Source organism: Varroa jacobsoni, unplaced genomic scaffold (assembly GCF_002532875.2).
Source record: "Varroa jacobsoni isolate VJ856 unplaced genomic scaffold, vjacob_1.0 scaffold_1328, whole genome shotgun sequence".
NCBI lineage: Eukaryota > Metazoa > Arthropoda > Arachnida > Mesostigmata > Varroidae > Varroa > Varroa jacobsoni.
This window is the reverse complement of record NW_019214230.1, coordinates 26,641-42,331: the sequence shown is the minus strand read 5'-3', so window position 1 is coordinate 42,331 and position 15,691 is coordinate 26,641. Positions and strand designations below refer to the sequence as shown.

Sequence of the window (15,691 nt, the reverse complement as noted above, 5' to 3'; positions counted from 1 at the left end):
AAACTGACATTATTTTCTAATTAGTTGAATAGGGAATTCGGATAAAGCAACTATTGTAGATTATTTGCTGTCGTTGAGATCGAATTTGGGATTTAGAAATAAAATTTCTGAGCTAAACCTATACGCTATATTTACCACTTTTCTTAAAGGTGCCGACAACCATTATTTTTTTATACTCTTGATTTAGTGAGCACCGCTCCTGATATTGGTAAGAAAAAATTAAACTGTTTCAAAAAAAAGAAATCCCACGATTCGACGGTAATTGTTTCCACGTACGGAGCCGTTGCTATCAAACAAATGCCATATTTTACTACTATTATGGCTTGTATATTTTTCCGGCTTAAAATTGACATTAATGGGGATATAGCCTCGTCTATTGATGCAAATTTCCATTTCAAGAAATCGCATTTAACACAGAAGCGGTTACGTGCAGTTTTTTTATTTTTTTTTAATACCTTAATATATTTAAATGTTTTCTCCACATTTGTGCCATGTATATAAGGGTTTGTCCACCGTATCAAAACTAAAGCCGTAGTAAATACAATTGGTATATCGTTTTAAACCATACTAGTTCAACGGATTACTACCGAATTCTAATATAGTTACCTCTGAGTACACGTATATGGCGACACCGTGGCTCACCTTGCCTAAACATACAAACTTTACGAACTTTTTGGTGGCAAGGCTTTAGGGTGGCGCATATTCTTCTGATCTGGGTTTACTCAACCCTGTTTAAGAATTGGCTGCGTGCGTCGACCAAACAGGCAGGAATTTGTTTCCAATTATCTTTGATAAGCCACCGATTCGCGGCCAAGATTCCAGGCTTTAACACTACCCTATTATCTCACAAGACGATAAAACTCCGCCGTTCTCACAGGACGGAGAGCATTCTATGAAGATTTTCCCGTTTGTTGAAGTTCTAAAAAATAAACCTACTCAACAGCGACGAGAACCTGTGCAAGGGTAGTGACCGTCAGTTCCCCCCCGATTTCCTCGATCGTCCTCCTATGTGAATGTATCCATACAGATCATTCCGACCTCAACCTTGTTAGATCAAGCTTTGTACTTGTCATCAAATCGTTCGGAAGGAAATATAGTCGAAAAACACGATCAAAGAGATTTTCCGCGTGCCTCCACCCTTTGTTTCGTTGTGATGGGCGTGGACGGTCTGGCTGACTCATAAAAAAAAGCGTGTTAAATACGGTTCCCACGCTTCAAAAAAGCAATGCATCTGCTGTTACGAGTGTATTCTATCGTCTATCCCACGCTGAAATCCTACACGCTAACCAAGTCTCTATGGTCTTTTGAAAAAAGTTTCTGGAAATCGGCTTGCTTCGTTTGTGAGTGCCTTTTGTTCGTACGGTGCTCTAGTGCTCTCGTTGATTCTACCTCTGCATCGTTTGCCTGTATGAGACTTTCTTTGTCGGCATCCATTTCTGAAGGCAATTGTTGAGTCTGTGGACGAGATTATTTGAGTGGCGGTATTTATGCTAGGAGCCGATTCCGTTAAAGCTCACCCTGGAACGTCTTGAAAAGACTCGAAGCGAAGACAAAACTAGAGAACGATTGTGCAAAGTCGGCCAGACTAAAAGCCGAACCCGTAGGGGCGGTATAAGATAAACAAGAAGCCGTAAATCTAACTGAAAATAAATAAAAACGCAAGATTTAGGATCAGAGATCGCTGCTAGCTGAACTACGTTAATTGTTGTAATGGATGATAACTTCTATCGGAACGAGACAAATATTGGCAATTAAATCGCGGCCTGATACTTTTTGTGGCGATTTGTTAATTGTGTGTAATGGTTTATTTCTGTAAGTGCGGTGAGCCCTGCATGTTTACGTTTTTTGCTCCAAAAACACAGAACTCATGACACATAACAATCGTCAACAACACCCGATTTAAATCAGCAGTTAAATCATATATTGTGTTCATAACTATTAAATTCTTTGGTATTCTGCAGAAAGCTAAATAGCGATGTATGAATATTTTTCTTTAAACTTTTACGCTGTTCCCCGGTATAAAAACAGACTTTTGTGCTGTTCTAAATGTTTGCTATTAAAATTATTAAATTGTTGTTGGCTTGTTCGTTGATCTGCCTTATACACCATTATTGCAAAAGAAAGCAAATGTTCACATGTTTAATTGTCTAAAACAGACCTTGTGAGAGCTACTAATCTTCGAAACAAGTGGATTGTCCTTCCTAAAATCTTCGGACCGCATGGACGGACCGCATCACGGATGCAGCAATTGTTCTATAGCGTACCTGGACTTTTTCCTCAATTAGTTTCCTACGCAGTACCTACTTTTTCAATACGTTTTTCAGTGTTACATACTTCCTCTGTGTAAACAAAAACGCTCTCCGGAAATTGATTAACAAACGCAGTTAGTTCAGCAGATAGTATAATGGTTAGTGTTATGTTCAAGTTTTTCGAAGAGGGAGCACAATCTGTATACGATCTGTGGCTAGCAACCTCAGCAAAGCTATGTATAAAGCCAACAAGGTACATTTTATTTTTAGGACGACATACATGCAATAAGTAAGATATAATGAATTCAATTCAACACGATTGTGTTGGATAGCTTTAGAAATATTGCAGAACATAGCGGAATTAATATGCTTATAGCAAACTGTCACATCAAGTAATTAATTCAATCCAAATACAAATTTAATGAAAAAAGCTCAACGAAAAATTCACTAATCGCTAATTATTTACATAAGAAAGTATTATAAACAGGATTAAATCAAATACAATATATTTTTTACTAACAAATGTGTAAGTTTTCTGTTAGCTTTAGTGATTTAAGGTTATACAGAAAGAGGCAAAAATTATCTGAAGGTTTGAAAGTTTTTTACTTGATTTGTTTGAGGTTCTTCGGCTAAAACCGACAACAGACTTTTGCCCATTCTGTATATCGACAACATGGTGTTTGCTCGCTCAGATGCTTATTCTGTGCTGACCCCTATACGAGGTGCGCTGTACTATAAGCCGCCAGTGCTCTTTGTCAGTACTTCCGGACAGTAACTACTGACAAGCGACCGCAGACATAAAACCGCCGTACGTAGAGCTCAACGACGAAGTGACATAGTAATATGGCTGGCAGAATGTCGACCATTAATACAGCTATAACAATGAAATTGGGTTTCAGACGAATCCATCGTCGGTTGACTAAAATAACGAACAACGCTATGTTGCTATGACTTCGCGGTTACAGATAAGCAGGCAGAATCAATGATGTGGTAAGAAGCCGGTGCATCCCCTAATATATCGTAAAAGACCAATGAGGCGTTCGTTACGTCCGAATTAGCTCTTTATTGTTTATATTTTTGCATTTTCTTACCATATAAATATGCGTATCTTTACAGTTTGCACCTATTGGCTTCGTAGCGGCTTTGTCTAGTCCAAAATAAGAATGCTACATATTGATCTTCTCTAGTGTTCTAATTTGTTTTTACAATTGTTCCTCCAAAAATGGTTTGTACCTTAAGAAAAACCTATCGGGCAATTCGCAGTCGAGCACACGATGGATTCCAGTCGATCGTATGGCGAAAATATAAGACAGCATCGTATAAAGTTAAGATTAACACAGCAGATAAATACAGTCGGTATGATAGCGTAATAAACCTGCGGTAATACTTGCAAGCGCAGTGGTACTTCGCTACAGTTTAATGGTATGATTGAGACAGATCATGGCAAAGGTCCTCGTTGAACATTCGTCTCGGTTAGGGCTTGTAGAATGGTAAATACCACGTAGAAAGGTAAAATATGCTAATATTAGTCAATGTATTCTTTGCCGAGCATTTTTATTTATAACGTATAACGCTATCAGACGTCAAGGCTTACGTGGTACGTGAATTTTCGGTGTCGGAAAGGTTTCAGCAACAATGACAAAAGACATAGCACATAACCAAAAAAAAAAGCCCGAAATTGAGCCGCTGGACTGCTTTCCGATCAAAACAAATTAGAGCAAGCAATGACTCTTCTGTTGTGACAATGTTTATAACATCGCTACCTTGGAATTGGTTTGCCGAAGGTTATAACGGGTTCATCTGTTCTGGATATGAAATACAGACATTCCTCCATGGTGGCAAGTAGGCTAGAGACTACTAGAAAACAGCGGGCTACACGAATAAATAGATCAATAAAAAACTCTTTTTTAGTAATGTCGCCTTTTATTTAGTCCTACTCAAATTATCTTAGGTATTACATGTTTAACAGGTCTCGCGTTTTTTAAAAGGTTTATATGTAAATCCCGGGTACCAGGGCTCATCTTTAGTAATTCGCCACATGATACCGAAGGGCATTTGTTAACTGCGATGTTAGCCAAAAACATTTCCTTTAGTAAGCACTGTGAATTGAGCCTGTCTCCTCAGGTGCGGCTTCGACTTTTGACAGTTATAAAAGACGTTTTCACAAAAATGTCATTTTTATCAATGAAAATCAATGCCGAACTCACCTAACCTGTCTGATATGAACTAAAATCATGCTGATTCGATGTCATACCGCTAAACCTTACCGCTGTGGTGCACAGGAATTTTTCCGCCATTGGTTAAGTGTTATGATTCAGTTTGAGCGTCTCGCTTTCAGAGTAAGAAAATTCCAACTTATTGTTGCCAAGTTTTCCTATTCATCAGTCAGAAGCATGTACTTATTATAGTAACGTTTTTGTCGTTTAGAAGGACCACTACTGGTGAGGTTGACACATCTGTACCTATCGATAACAAGCAAACATTAATTCTCGTAGTGATCTATGAACGTATGTGAGTATGCGCGCTAGTATGAAATCACTTCCGTCACCCATCTTCTTAACCACAAAGACCACTTTTATTCTCAGACAAACAAATGTAGCTCAGCCAAACTCGATCTTCCCCGAAAGACCTCAACTGTTTTCTACTAGATGTCAGTATCACCTGTCGGTCATAAGTTGGTCTCCAGGCTTCGGTACACATACTTCTTCCTTTATTTGGACACGCTGTTTTTGCTACTCCTTTCATCTTCAACACACAAGTATCTGCCTGCACACATCTTGACGAGAATTATGCGCGCGGTGTAAACAACGTGCTCCCTATCTTTCCCCGGACTTCCAACAGTGGAAGTAAGGAGGCAGGTCGATTTACGTGGTTTCTGTGGGAACGCCGCCGGACCTAACCGCAGGATCGACAGCTTCCCAGATAAAATCCACCCCAGGGAGTCTCTCGGCCGTCACCGAAATGCTAGCCGTCTGTGAAACTCCCAGCTATTTTCGGTAGGCGCATTGGCACTCTCCAACGAACGAACTGCTTACGCGCACCCAATTGCTGACCGCAAAGCCCGCGGCTACGGCGATAGCGATTCGTTCAAATGCTGGAGCAGCGAGCGATGAAAGAGAGAAGCCAGCCAAGCAAATGCACATAGAAACATTACCGCCTGGCATAAAGGTATGAGGCACTGATACGGGGAATAGTTGCGACATGGTCTACGCCCACCGCAATGCTGAATTGCAACTTCTTGATGGAGAATCATAAAGATAGAAATAGTGACTTAATGGACTAGATCCTGTCGAAATCTAGTCCTTTGACGGACATTTAAACGCTATTAAACATTTCTAAATTATAACTTCTCTATTTTTTTTTTTAGTAATTTACTTGAAGCCGTTATCATCAGCTGCTAGACAGGGCTCTCCTCATTTAACCCCAGTGTTTAAATCCGAATCGAGTTAGACTGTGCTACCATCAAAAATACCAGGCACGCCCCAATTGCGCGTTGTATCCATCGAACCTTCGACGGTAGGAAGTGACGCCATAGCTGTCCTCCTCTCCACTCGAAGTCAGTGACAGAGCGGCTGGGAGGTGCTTAGTTCTCCAATGGGCGGAGCCTCTCAGCTGCGAGGGAATGGCTGTACGATTATTTGCTCTGACACCGACGGAGACCGGGCCAGAGCACACTGCGCGTGCGTTAATCCACACGACAAACTGTTCACCCCGACCAAAGAAAGCCCGATACTCACCAGAATCGGCGCTTGCTAATCGCTTGTATGCGCTGGGCGATTTTTCATGTGTTTTTCATGCTGCTGTACTGCACTCCATCGACTGGTGACGTTTATGCAGCTATCTTGTAACAAAAACAATAACAAACGACTAAGAGGCAATAGCCCCTGCAAGACCAAATGCGAATCGCATCAAACCGGCGAGTCCGTCAATTGCGTGTGGCTTGTTCGTTGTGTACGTATGTATGTTTTGGTTGAAATTTGCTTTTGTACTAGTTGTGTTTGAATACTGATGCATGATTTTGAGGGATCAAGTCAAAACTCTGAAGAAAGCGTAAAGAAACAGGTGTGCAAGAAGTCGCGAATATCGTTTAAACAATAGACTATTTCTCTGCGTGTTCGTCAATCCATAGCGGAGCGTTCGAATAAACTAGCGTTTCAGTTTACTATACCGGCAAGCAATTAGGAAACGCGCGCGCCGCCAGCGTTCTATGTTGCTCTCACGCAAGAAAAAACCGTAGTGCTGTTCCGGCTGCTGTGTTGTATAGTGCGTTGGGCGCCGTTAGTTGGACTTGTGAAGGTCTACCAGGGGGGCAGCGGCTCTCCCGAACCCCTTGCCAAAGTGGCGTTACTAACTTCGTTTCCGGCGGATGCTGCGGCCATGCTTCCTTACGAGCAGCCCACGATCTTTGAGGACCTGGCGAGGTGTATGCTAAACGTACCTCGGGTGGTGCTCAATCAACGGGCAAAGTTCGAAAGTGACGATCTGCTTAAAAAGTGCGCTCGAGAAAGTGAGGTAAAATACACGGGGTACAAAGACCGGCCCCGTGACGAGCGCGAATATCGGTTCAAGCTCGGTCTTCGAGAAGGCAGAGTGGAAGTGGTACGTACGAAACGGTCGTCATCTTGTGCATGACGGTTTAGACTATAAAACAAAATCCGTATAACGTCGCAGCTGTCTCGACCTTTATTGAATAATAACACAGACTACGTTTTTTTTTTTCAATTTAATATATCGCTTTTTCTTGTAGAATAGTTAAGCATCTGCCTTTACATATCAACTTGACCTGGGTCATGCCTAGGACTTTGCCATTAACGATTTGGGTATACCGTGTATCATATTGTGCGCCAAGGTCTCTAGTTGAAAGTAACAGTAAAAACGGTGCTTTATATACTAAAGATCACAGCGGAAACGTAGAATCGATTGATATTTGCGTATAAAACATATGCACTGATATTTTTTAACAATGAATAACCGCTCAACAGCGTCTCTGATTTCGCAAAAAAAAACAAACGAAGGATTGTTTGGCTTTTTTTTGTTGTTTGCAACATGTCTAAACCTTACAAAAATCTAGGTATTTTGCAACGACCTATTTTTCAAGGCTATTCAATTAAGTGACACGCTAATTACACCCTGATGACAGGCTCTCTGAAACCGATAGGGTGACAATAAACAGGTGCCCGGTTTTCTCATATCCAGCATCCATACACGCGCATCATACGTCGTACACGTATCGTCCAGGAGCAAAAACAACCTAATCTACCGGTGGCCATTTAGTCAAGCGAGACGTGTCTGTATTGGGGATTTTTCGCTCTCTGTTTGTAACCTCAAGCCTTATGTAAACGTGTTTGAGTAGCGGCCAAAATTTTGTCGTTATGGCACTATTTATAAATGTGCTAATAATAATAATGATGAACAGGTATCATAACAAAACTATGCTCGGTCGCATTATGCAGAAATTGTCCTGCTATTGAGAGCATTATTGATTGAATATCGGCGTTAAAGGTAACAAACAAATAAGTGCAGTGGCCAAAACGAACTCATTATTATATAACACTACCATCTGAAGTACCATCGCAACAAATCCCGTACAAATTTAAACGGTATCCATAACAACTATATCTATCTAAAGCGATATTTTTCTACGTAATCGTTTAGATCGATTATAACATGATGCTAGAAAATTGTAGTTGTCTTAATAATTTCATAGTCTACTATAGATCCTGAACGAAAAACTCTCTAGCTATAACTGACAAATCCAGGGAGCAATGTATGTATCTGTGTTTATTTTCGTTACTCAAGTAAATATTTGAAGTTAATTACGGAAATATTGCATTTGTGACTGCGTGCACTTCGCTCCCGAGACCCGTTTAGAGGTTTCTCAAATTTAGTTATCTGATATAAACCCAAGTTTACTTGTGTATATCAGCCTAATCAGCATCGCTCTGCCTAGTCAATCGGTCGATCAGACAGATCGCGTACGGTTGTACCACTACGTTGTAGCGCTTATTAAATAGGCGCAGTGCAAGGTCTCCTTAGGTACCTATATATCACATGTTCATTGTATGTGAACCGTATTTAACGACATGCTAGGACATCTGAACGTCGAAGGGGGGCACAACGCATTGGCATGGAACCAACTTGCCTATTTAGATTAACAGTAATGAGAGCGATGTATGTATATGCCCTTAATCACAGACGAGCAACTTGGCAAAGATGTTGGTCTTGGCCAAATTTTTCAATTATGGTATTTTATAGTCCAGTTATAGTGTATTGCCTAACTGTAGAGTGAAAACCTTTTCAGGCATACACGGCTCACGGAACCAACCTTCAACTGGCGTTTCCTGGCTGCGCGACTGGTTTTTCCAACGAGTATTGCGATTTCAACAAGCAACCTGGAAGGGTGAGTCAGTTCTATGAATTGGTTTTAGCTATCTCATGTAATGAGCAAATGTTTGTCTGGCCTTAATGTATTTTACCCGAAACTTCCCAAGCGAAACCTAGCCATTAGTGACTAATATTACCCGTTAACCGTTTAGAGCAAGTTAACGAAGCGACAAATCGTACGCTTGACGTTTACTGGAATACGTTGCATTTCTTATTTAATTTCTATATATATATATGACGTTCCAGTCGGACACCTCTGCTGGCTGTCATTGTTTTTGACATTTATAGTCACGCTTCAAGCTGGATTCAGTGGACCACGACTCTCCCCATAGTTAGTCGTTTACTAAAACCAGCCTCAAGGTAGCTTCATGTGTCTCGCGTTCGGGTATTTACCTTCAAATCATTCCGAAGTGTACGATATGTATACTGGGTTACACTGGGCTTTTCAAATGTACGGTGCAGCTAAAACCAACTGGGCAGCGGAACGTGAAATCGGCCTGACTTAAGCAGGAGCCCAAACAAGCCCGCGCATTGTTTTCGGGATAAGCAGTCAGTTATTCGAGTGCGGTAGAATGAAATACTCCGATCCGACCTAGACGGTTTTGCTACTGAGAAGTTCACTGAGATTCGATTGGTAAGCTCGATTAAATAAGACAAGCACTAGGACAGACTGGAGCTATATGAAAAGCATTCCGGGTAGGATACTGCAGCGCGTCAATAAAAAGTATGTTCGCTCATTTCATTTCGCTAGCCCTGCTGCTAGATCTAATGGTTTAGGCTAATTGAACGGACTAATTGTGTCTATGACATGATCCTTTGTTGACAACTCGGAAATTGAACCGGGTCATGCTGTAAAAAGTCCATAATACGAACCGATCCTGTTTTACGATGCATCGGTGTCTAGGAGAGGATCCAAGATGCGATCGCACCTCATAAATTTATCTGATTCCAAGTAGGTCTACGTTTGCAGTATACTCAAACTACGAACTTGATAGCATATAGCTCCTAGCGTTTCGTTCTCAGTGACGCTTTCTCCCGCTGCGACTTCCTCTAAGCTTATTGTTATATATGTTCAATCGTCATGTGCTTCTTTGGCCCAAAGCCGACCTCAGAGATGACATAGATGTACTGCAGCATACAATTAGACACATTAAATTCAATTGCCATCTAATTGGTGTGGCCCTTCAAAGAATCTTGCTTCGTTTGGGCCGGCTTGATCAACGCTCCTCCTTCGCCAGGTGGAGGCGAAAGACCGCCACGCCGCCTCCTCTAAAGGCAACTTTCGGCATTGCCCGACGAAACGAGATTCACAACTGGTGGTAGCAACAGCAATCATAATAGCAAGTAAGACACAGCGTCGCCTGGTGATACGGGCCACACATCGAGTTCAGTTGAGGTCGAACCAATATCGAAGCTCGAACGGGTACTGATAACCTTCAGGAAATCCATTGGAGAAGGAAAGAAGCGGCCGCCTACAAGAAGTCTGCCTGATGAAGGTTGCGGCCAAAATGTTTGTATTGTCTATAGCGAACATCAGAGGCGGAAAAACGCTCCGCCGGTAACGCAGAGTTTGCTCGCCTTTTCTGTTACCTGAAATTGATGAGTGACGAAAATTCGTTGCGGGTTTGTCTGTTTTTCTGTGAACCATGCGAAACAACGACATACTCAGTATGGCAGGCGGCAGTGCGGCATTTTGTCGAGGCTTCGGTCCTCAAGCGAGGATGCGGTAAGGAAGCGAACCTGACCTCAAAAGTTATATATAACTATCTGAGTAACAAATATTTGTCTCGAACGGTGCTGTACGGAGATAATAGCAAAAGTCGCTTCTGTAGCATACTGACGAACAAGAAGTTATCGAAAAACGCAAGATAGCCAGAGGCTCACACAGTTGTCAGCCAAACGCTGAGGCTGTTGTACTGCCAATCACGTATCTATCCCGGGACTGGGTTTATTTTCTGCCTCAGACCTGCCACTATCAGAGCTGTTATCCTACTCATTTTTGAAATGCTATACGATTTCCCTTACTTTTTTCTATATGTCCTCATTTAGCTAGCTGTATGCGGATGATACAGTGCTTTATCTGCACCACGATCTCGTTTTCCTTCGGGTAGAAACTGCGAGAGTTTTTAGTCCCCCACTAAAATGATATGAGGCAAAGAGAGGGTGAGCACTTTTGTCTAATATCTTTTCGGACTCATCTGCCTATCTCTGACGGCCGGCAAACCTTTGCATCTTCCACTTACCTAACTACAACTGTACGATAGCCTACGATCAGTTATGTATTAGTTGTTTTCGTAGGCTCTCTGTCCTGTTCATCTAGTGTGGCGAGTCAGTCACAATTCCAAGGGCAGTCCCACGACCCAGCGTCGTTAAGGAAGAAATGATGTCATCACTTTTATACTCTAGTACTACTACTAAGTACTTCTACAAGTACTATGATGTACACCGGCACCGCTTCCCCTTGGAGCCTTATATGTCCTTCATATTTACTCAGGCTAGACAGCCTAGGCCTTGTGTTATCAGGCGCCGAAGCCACTGCTGCTGGGAAGATGCTTTCGCCCATCGAGGACATGGCTGGCGGGTGAAATCTTTTCGACGATGGCGAACAGCAACATAAATGTAAGCAATACTTGTCGTCCACAGAAAGAAAACTGGCTAGACTTGTTCCGATAGTAGAAGAGGCATGCGCCTCATAGGCGCACCGTGTTCTTCGCACGGTGTGCCGCTTTTCTTGGCGGCACTTTGAATTCTTCCCTGTTACTCCTTACTGGGCCCATGTACCGAGTGGTAGAAAGACACAAGGTCGAGATATGGCGAGCAACAACAGACACTCTCCGTGTATAGGCATGTGACACAATCAACGAGTTCGCAATGGCTAGCGGGTGACAGGATCGCTCTAGAAAGTTGCCTATCTACAATCCAATGATGGGTGCTGTGACGACGTTCGGTACGAGGCGAATCACCTGGGAGAGATCAAGCTGAGCTAGAGATTATTATTGGGAAACGAGACATCCGTCGGTGGGACACACACAAATCCGGCAACTCCCGCGACTCTCCGGCATCGTTGTCCGAAATGCTGGAACTCCTACTATAGTCTGACGCGCGAGCACTGGGAAGCTGAACGGCAGCTGAAAGCACGTGCGTGCCCTGGGCGATCTGGGAAGTAGCATAACTATGGCCCTGCTTTGTTCCTTATTTATATTTGAAAGGTGAATTAGCGACGTATGTACATTTTTAGATTCTTTAGGGATGGTGACTTCTCTAATGGAAGTAATCACTTAGCGAAGACTCGTAATGATTCGTGTGTGTCGTGCCGAGGTGGGCACCATATTGCGCATCTGGAACTAGCATTGCTATTGAGCGCACAGCTTGAGTGAGTAGTGCACGCTGCAGACGATATTGTAATTTGTTACTTACCGTGCACAAAGAGTGATCATGATAGACTGACTCTGCGTAGTCCGAGTACTGCTAAGTTGCTGCAACGAATTGTAAAAGAAGTTTTAGCAGCTATGCATGTTTTTCAAGTTCAAGAAAGCTTAGTTTTATCTTCATTCAGTTATTGCTCGTCACTTCCCGCGCAATCTATTGCATGACACAGTTTATCTAACCAGGATCTACATCTCGACGATAGGAAAGAACTCCGTAATAGGAGTTTATATCATGTATCCTTTTTCCATGAAACTATGTATATGGATATTATCAAGTATGGCCTACAGGCGTCATCGCGTTTCTTTAACATTTTGCTAAAGTCTTTTGCATCCGATTTGTTTCCAAGTTAATTTCGGTTCCCATCGAAGCGCGCACGCATTCTGTACCTTCAGGCGGGTGGCCCTTCGGCACTGGTTCCTCAGCAATTTTCCGCCAACATGTGTTGTCTACATGTCTCGTCGTCGAATCCAATGACGAATTCATATCTTTCGGTCACGTGTAGGGGATTTTAAAATCCCCTGTCATGATCGGAGTGCCTAGCCCCACTTCAGTCCTACCGTTCATAGGCCAACCTTCCTTCGGCGCGACTCCCCTCCTGGAGTTCACCTCCGTTCATCACCATTCTTGGACTCGCCTTTCTCTTTCGTTCTACCCCATAGCAACTACAGCATGTCCGAGCAACTCCAGCTTTGCCGACTTATAAGGGCAACTTCCTAAGCAAAGCCCAGCGGGCGATTTGAGACGGGATTCCATAGCCTGGCGAATGCGTTTTTTGACACGAACGTGATTGTAGTAATTATTTTGGCATTAGCTTGTACTTGCCGCCGAAGGGACTATGTTGTGCAGCAGCGGAGCCAAACTCGGGAAATAGTCTCCCTTGAGGAAGCTCGGAGCGGTGACTGAGTCAGAGGAATCTCTGTTCCTTCTCAGATCCTGTTAGCCGCGCTTGAGTACCCCTGGCGCGTATGCTCAGAGCTAGCAGGAGCGATCCACGCTGCGAGTACAGCCATTGCATTTCGACTTCGACTCACCTCGAATATCTTTGGCCTGACTTCGGCGCACACAGAGGCATTTCTACATATGGTGTTTATATACAGTGTCGCTAGAACTCAACTAGAGTTGAGGTAACAATGAAGGGTCGGTACATTGGCGTCAGCAGTAAGAGTCATCCTCGTAAATACTAAATAAGCATATACCGTGCACTCGTCTAATATTCGACTACTATCACAATAGTTTGTCTTGAATAAAAAAAAACTTCAGGTTGGCCTAATGTATACTGTAAACATTATCACTGAGGTATTTTCAGGCTATCCCTGGCTGTTTCAGGCTGCGATGTTCCGCCCGAAACCAGCTTAAAACGATAACACCAGCAAATTACAACTTCCTCACAAATAATAGTATAGCTTGCTCTTCAAAACTGACTGTTGAAAGGAGAGCTAACGGTTCAGTGTACATACACCGTTGAATCCGCATCATCCGGTTTATATATCTGTGCTTAGCCTACGGACTTGGCGAGCCTTTGGCGAGGACTTGGCCAGACCCCGCATAAAAAAGAATACCCTTGCCATTTGCTCGCTTCTGCCAGCTCTATCCGCCGAAGTTGGCCGTCTTAGTTACCAAGTTGCCTTTACCACTGTATGAACCCACTGACACTCATATCAGAATGGTACCAAAAATACTCGCTGAAATAGACGCGGCGATAGGGGGGTCATTAAGAGTGCCGCCCCATGCAAAGCACCGTTTTGGGTATTTTGCCTGTTCCTCGGAAGCTCGTTCATCCGCTGAGCCGACGCATGCTCCTCCGTATATTATAGAACTGTTTGAGACGTTATTGTTCAGAACACAGGCATTCGATGTATGAACCAGTCTCAGTGGGTGCCATGGAGCACCATCTACCTGCAATTATCCTACGTACATCTGTTTTCATCGCTCGCTCCTTCGTGCATTGCTCCGTAGATCCGTCCGTCCGTCCGTAGAACTGAGCTGATGGAGATCAACCTTGCCGCAGCGACCGCTCTTGCCGTATAGCCAACGATGTATTCCTCTACTGATCGCTTCTGGCCGATTCAAGATAGTAGTAGTTGGCGTATTGATCGGCCTCCGCGGATTTGTTGTCTTATGAATCAAGACATGACACATGCCAGGAAGCAGCGATGCTCGGCGAAGAAAAGGACGGGACAAGCATATTGATCTTAACGGGCAACGGAGGATACTAACACAGGGACGTCCACCAGACATCGACGAAAAACTTTTGCCCGCTTGTCAATGGCATTGTTTAGCGAAGGGTTAGCACTTACTCTGAGTCGCACATCCATAAAGAAGGCCGGTGATGCTAGGCTACCGCAGACATGTACACAACGTAAAGCTACATTCGACTGCGGCGACAGCGTCAATTGTTTGTTCTTACTTGTTCGTATGAATTATTTATACTTTCATAGTTCTGTCATCGCTAAGGATAGCTGCTTATCCATGACCAATCTGTTCCTGAGCAGATAAATTTAGTTAATGTCCAGGCATGTGTCAAAATTATACACATATGTACCAATTTTTATTTATTTATCACTTGGCATGACAACTAATTTATCAGTCATATGTTATATCGTTGGCAGAATCGCATGATCATTTGTTGTCTTACAGCGTAATCTCTAGCGCTCCATAGAGTTCGTTCATTCTGGCCCACAAATTGCTTGTATGGCCGTATATAATACATATACTGTACATAGAGTGGTTTGTACCGTAGTGTGCATTAAAATTGATGAACCGCATTTATAGGAACTAAGTACTTCTATTATGAGTCTCCTGCGGGGTTCATAGAGATGCAATGGGGCAACGCCATGCTGTCATACCTTCAAAGGTTCGTCACCAGACATGGCTATTGTTGTTTTTATTGTAGTAGTTGATATAGCAGCAATAACAACAACAACTACCCGGCGCCCCTGAGGTGTTTGTTGTCCGATGCTGTTGTTCTCAATTTTTTACTCTGCTCGTCCATTTAACTGTCTGTTTGTATGTGACCGTTTTTGTGTCGCCGCTGGTTTGTTGAGTTCGTCTAGCCATTTCGGTGACTTTGCGGCTCTCCCTCGATACGGCGCGATTTTCGTTCGACTGTGGCCATTTTCTGCTGTTTGTCGGCCGTCACCATTGGCACTATAGCTGGAACAGCGGCCGTCAACGCCGCCGGTCTTGGCTTGTTGCCGTTGTTGTTATTATTGTCATTACATTAGCATTATTTCACCATTAAGGCCGCGTCATGAAGGCAGAACGCACTGTAGATGTTGGATTCGCCGGCTGCTGCTGATGCCGCCAAGTATTATATATATATATATATATATATATATATATATATATATAGGAAGAGGACGAATTTACCGCTGGCGTTATTAAGCGTCGCCTGGGAGGTGGGCCCTTGACGTCAGCCACTCGCACTGCTGATTTACTGTTGTCGCCGTGCGATGTCGCTGAAGTGGCGACAAATCGAACCTTAATGCTTGGCAGTACTTGTAGGGGGAGGGACCTACGAATGGGCATTATCTTCCTCTGTGCGCAGAAAATTCAGCCACTGGTATTGTTTCTACTAATACAACTGCTGACAAGGTATCGGACTCTGCTAAAAAGTCTTATGGCGCTAC

The 15,691-nt window shown here is 43.2% G+C and overlaps 1 protein-coding gene across 3 annotated transcripts in view; it reads left to right on the top strand.

The window, feature by feature from the left end:
• Positions 1–5,896: 5,896 nt before the first annotated feature.
• LOC111268884 (core-binding factor subunit beta) overlaps positions 5,897–15,691 on the top strand; it is a 31,297-nt gene continuing 21,502 nt past the window's right edge. For 2 of the 3 annotated variants that reach the window (XM_022848104.2, XM_022848103.2), the window contains exons 1-2: positions 5,898–6,848; positions 8,551–8,649. In XM_022848104.2, coding sequence (XP_022703839.1) covers positions 6,627–6,848; positions 8,551–8,649 — 321 coding nt within the window. In that variant the 5' untranslated portion in view covers positions 5,898–6,626. Of the gene's footprint in view, positions 6,849–8,550; positions 8,650–15,691 lie in introns of all 3 variants that reach the window. The other variant, XM_022848105.2, reaches the window with a different exon arrangement.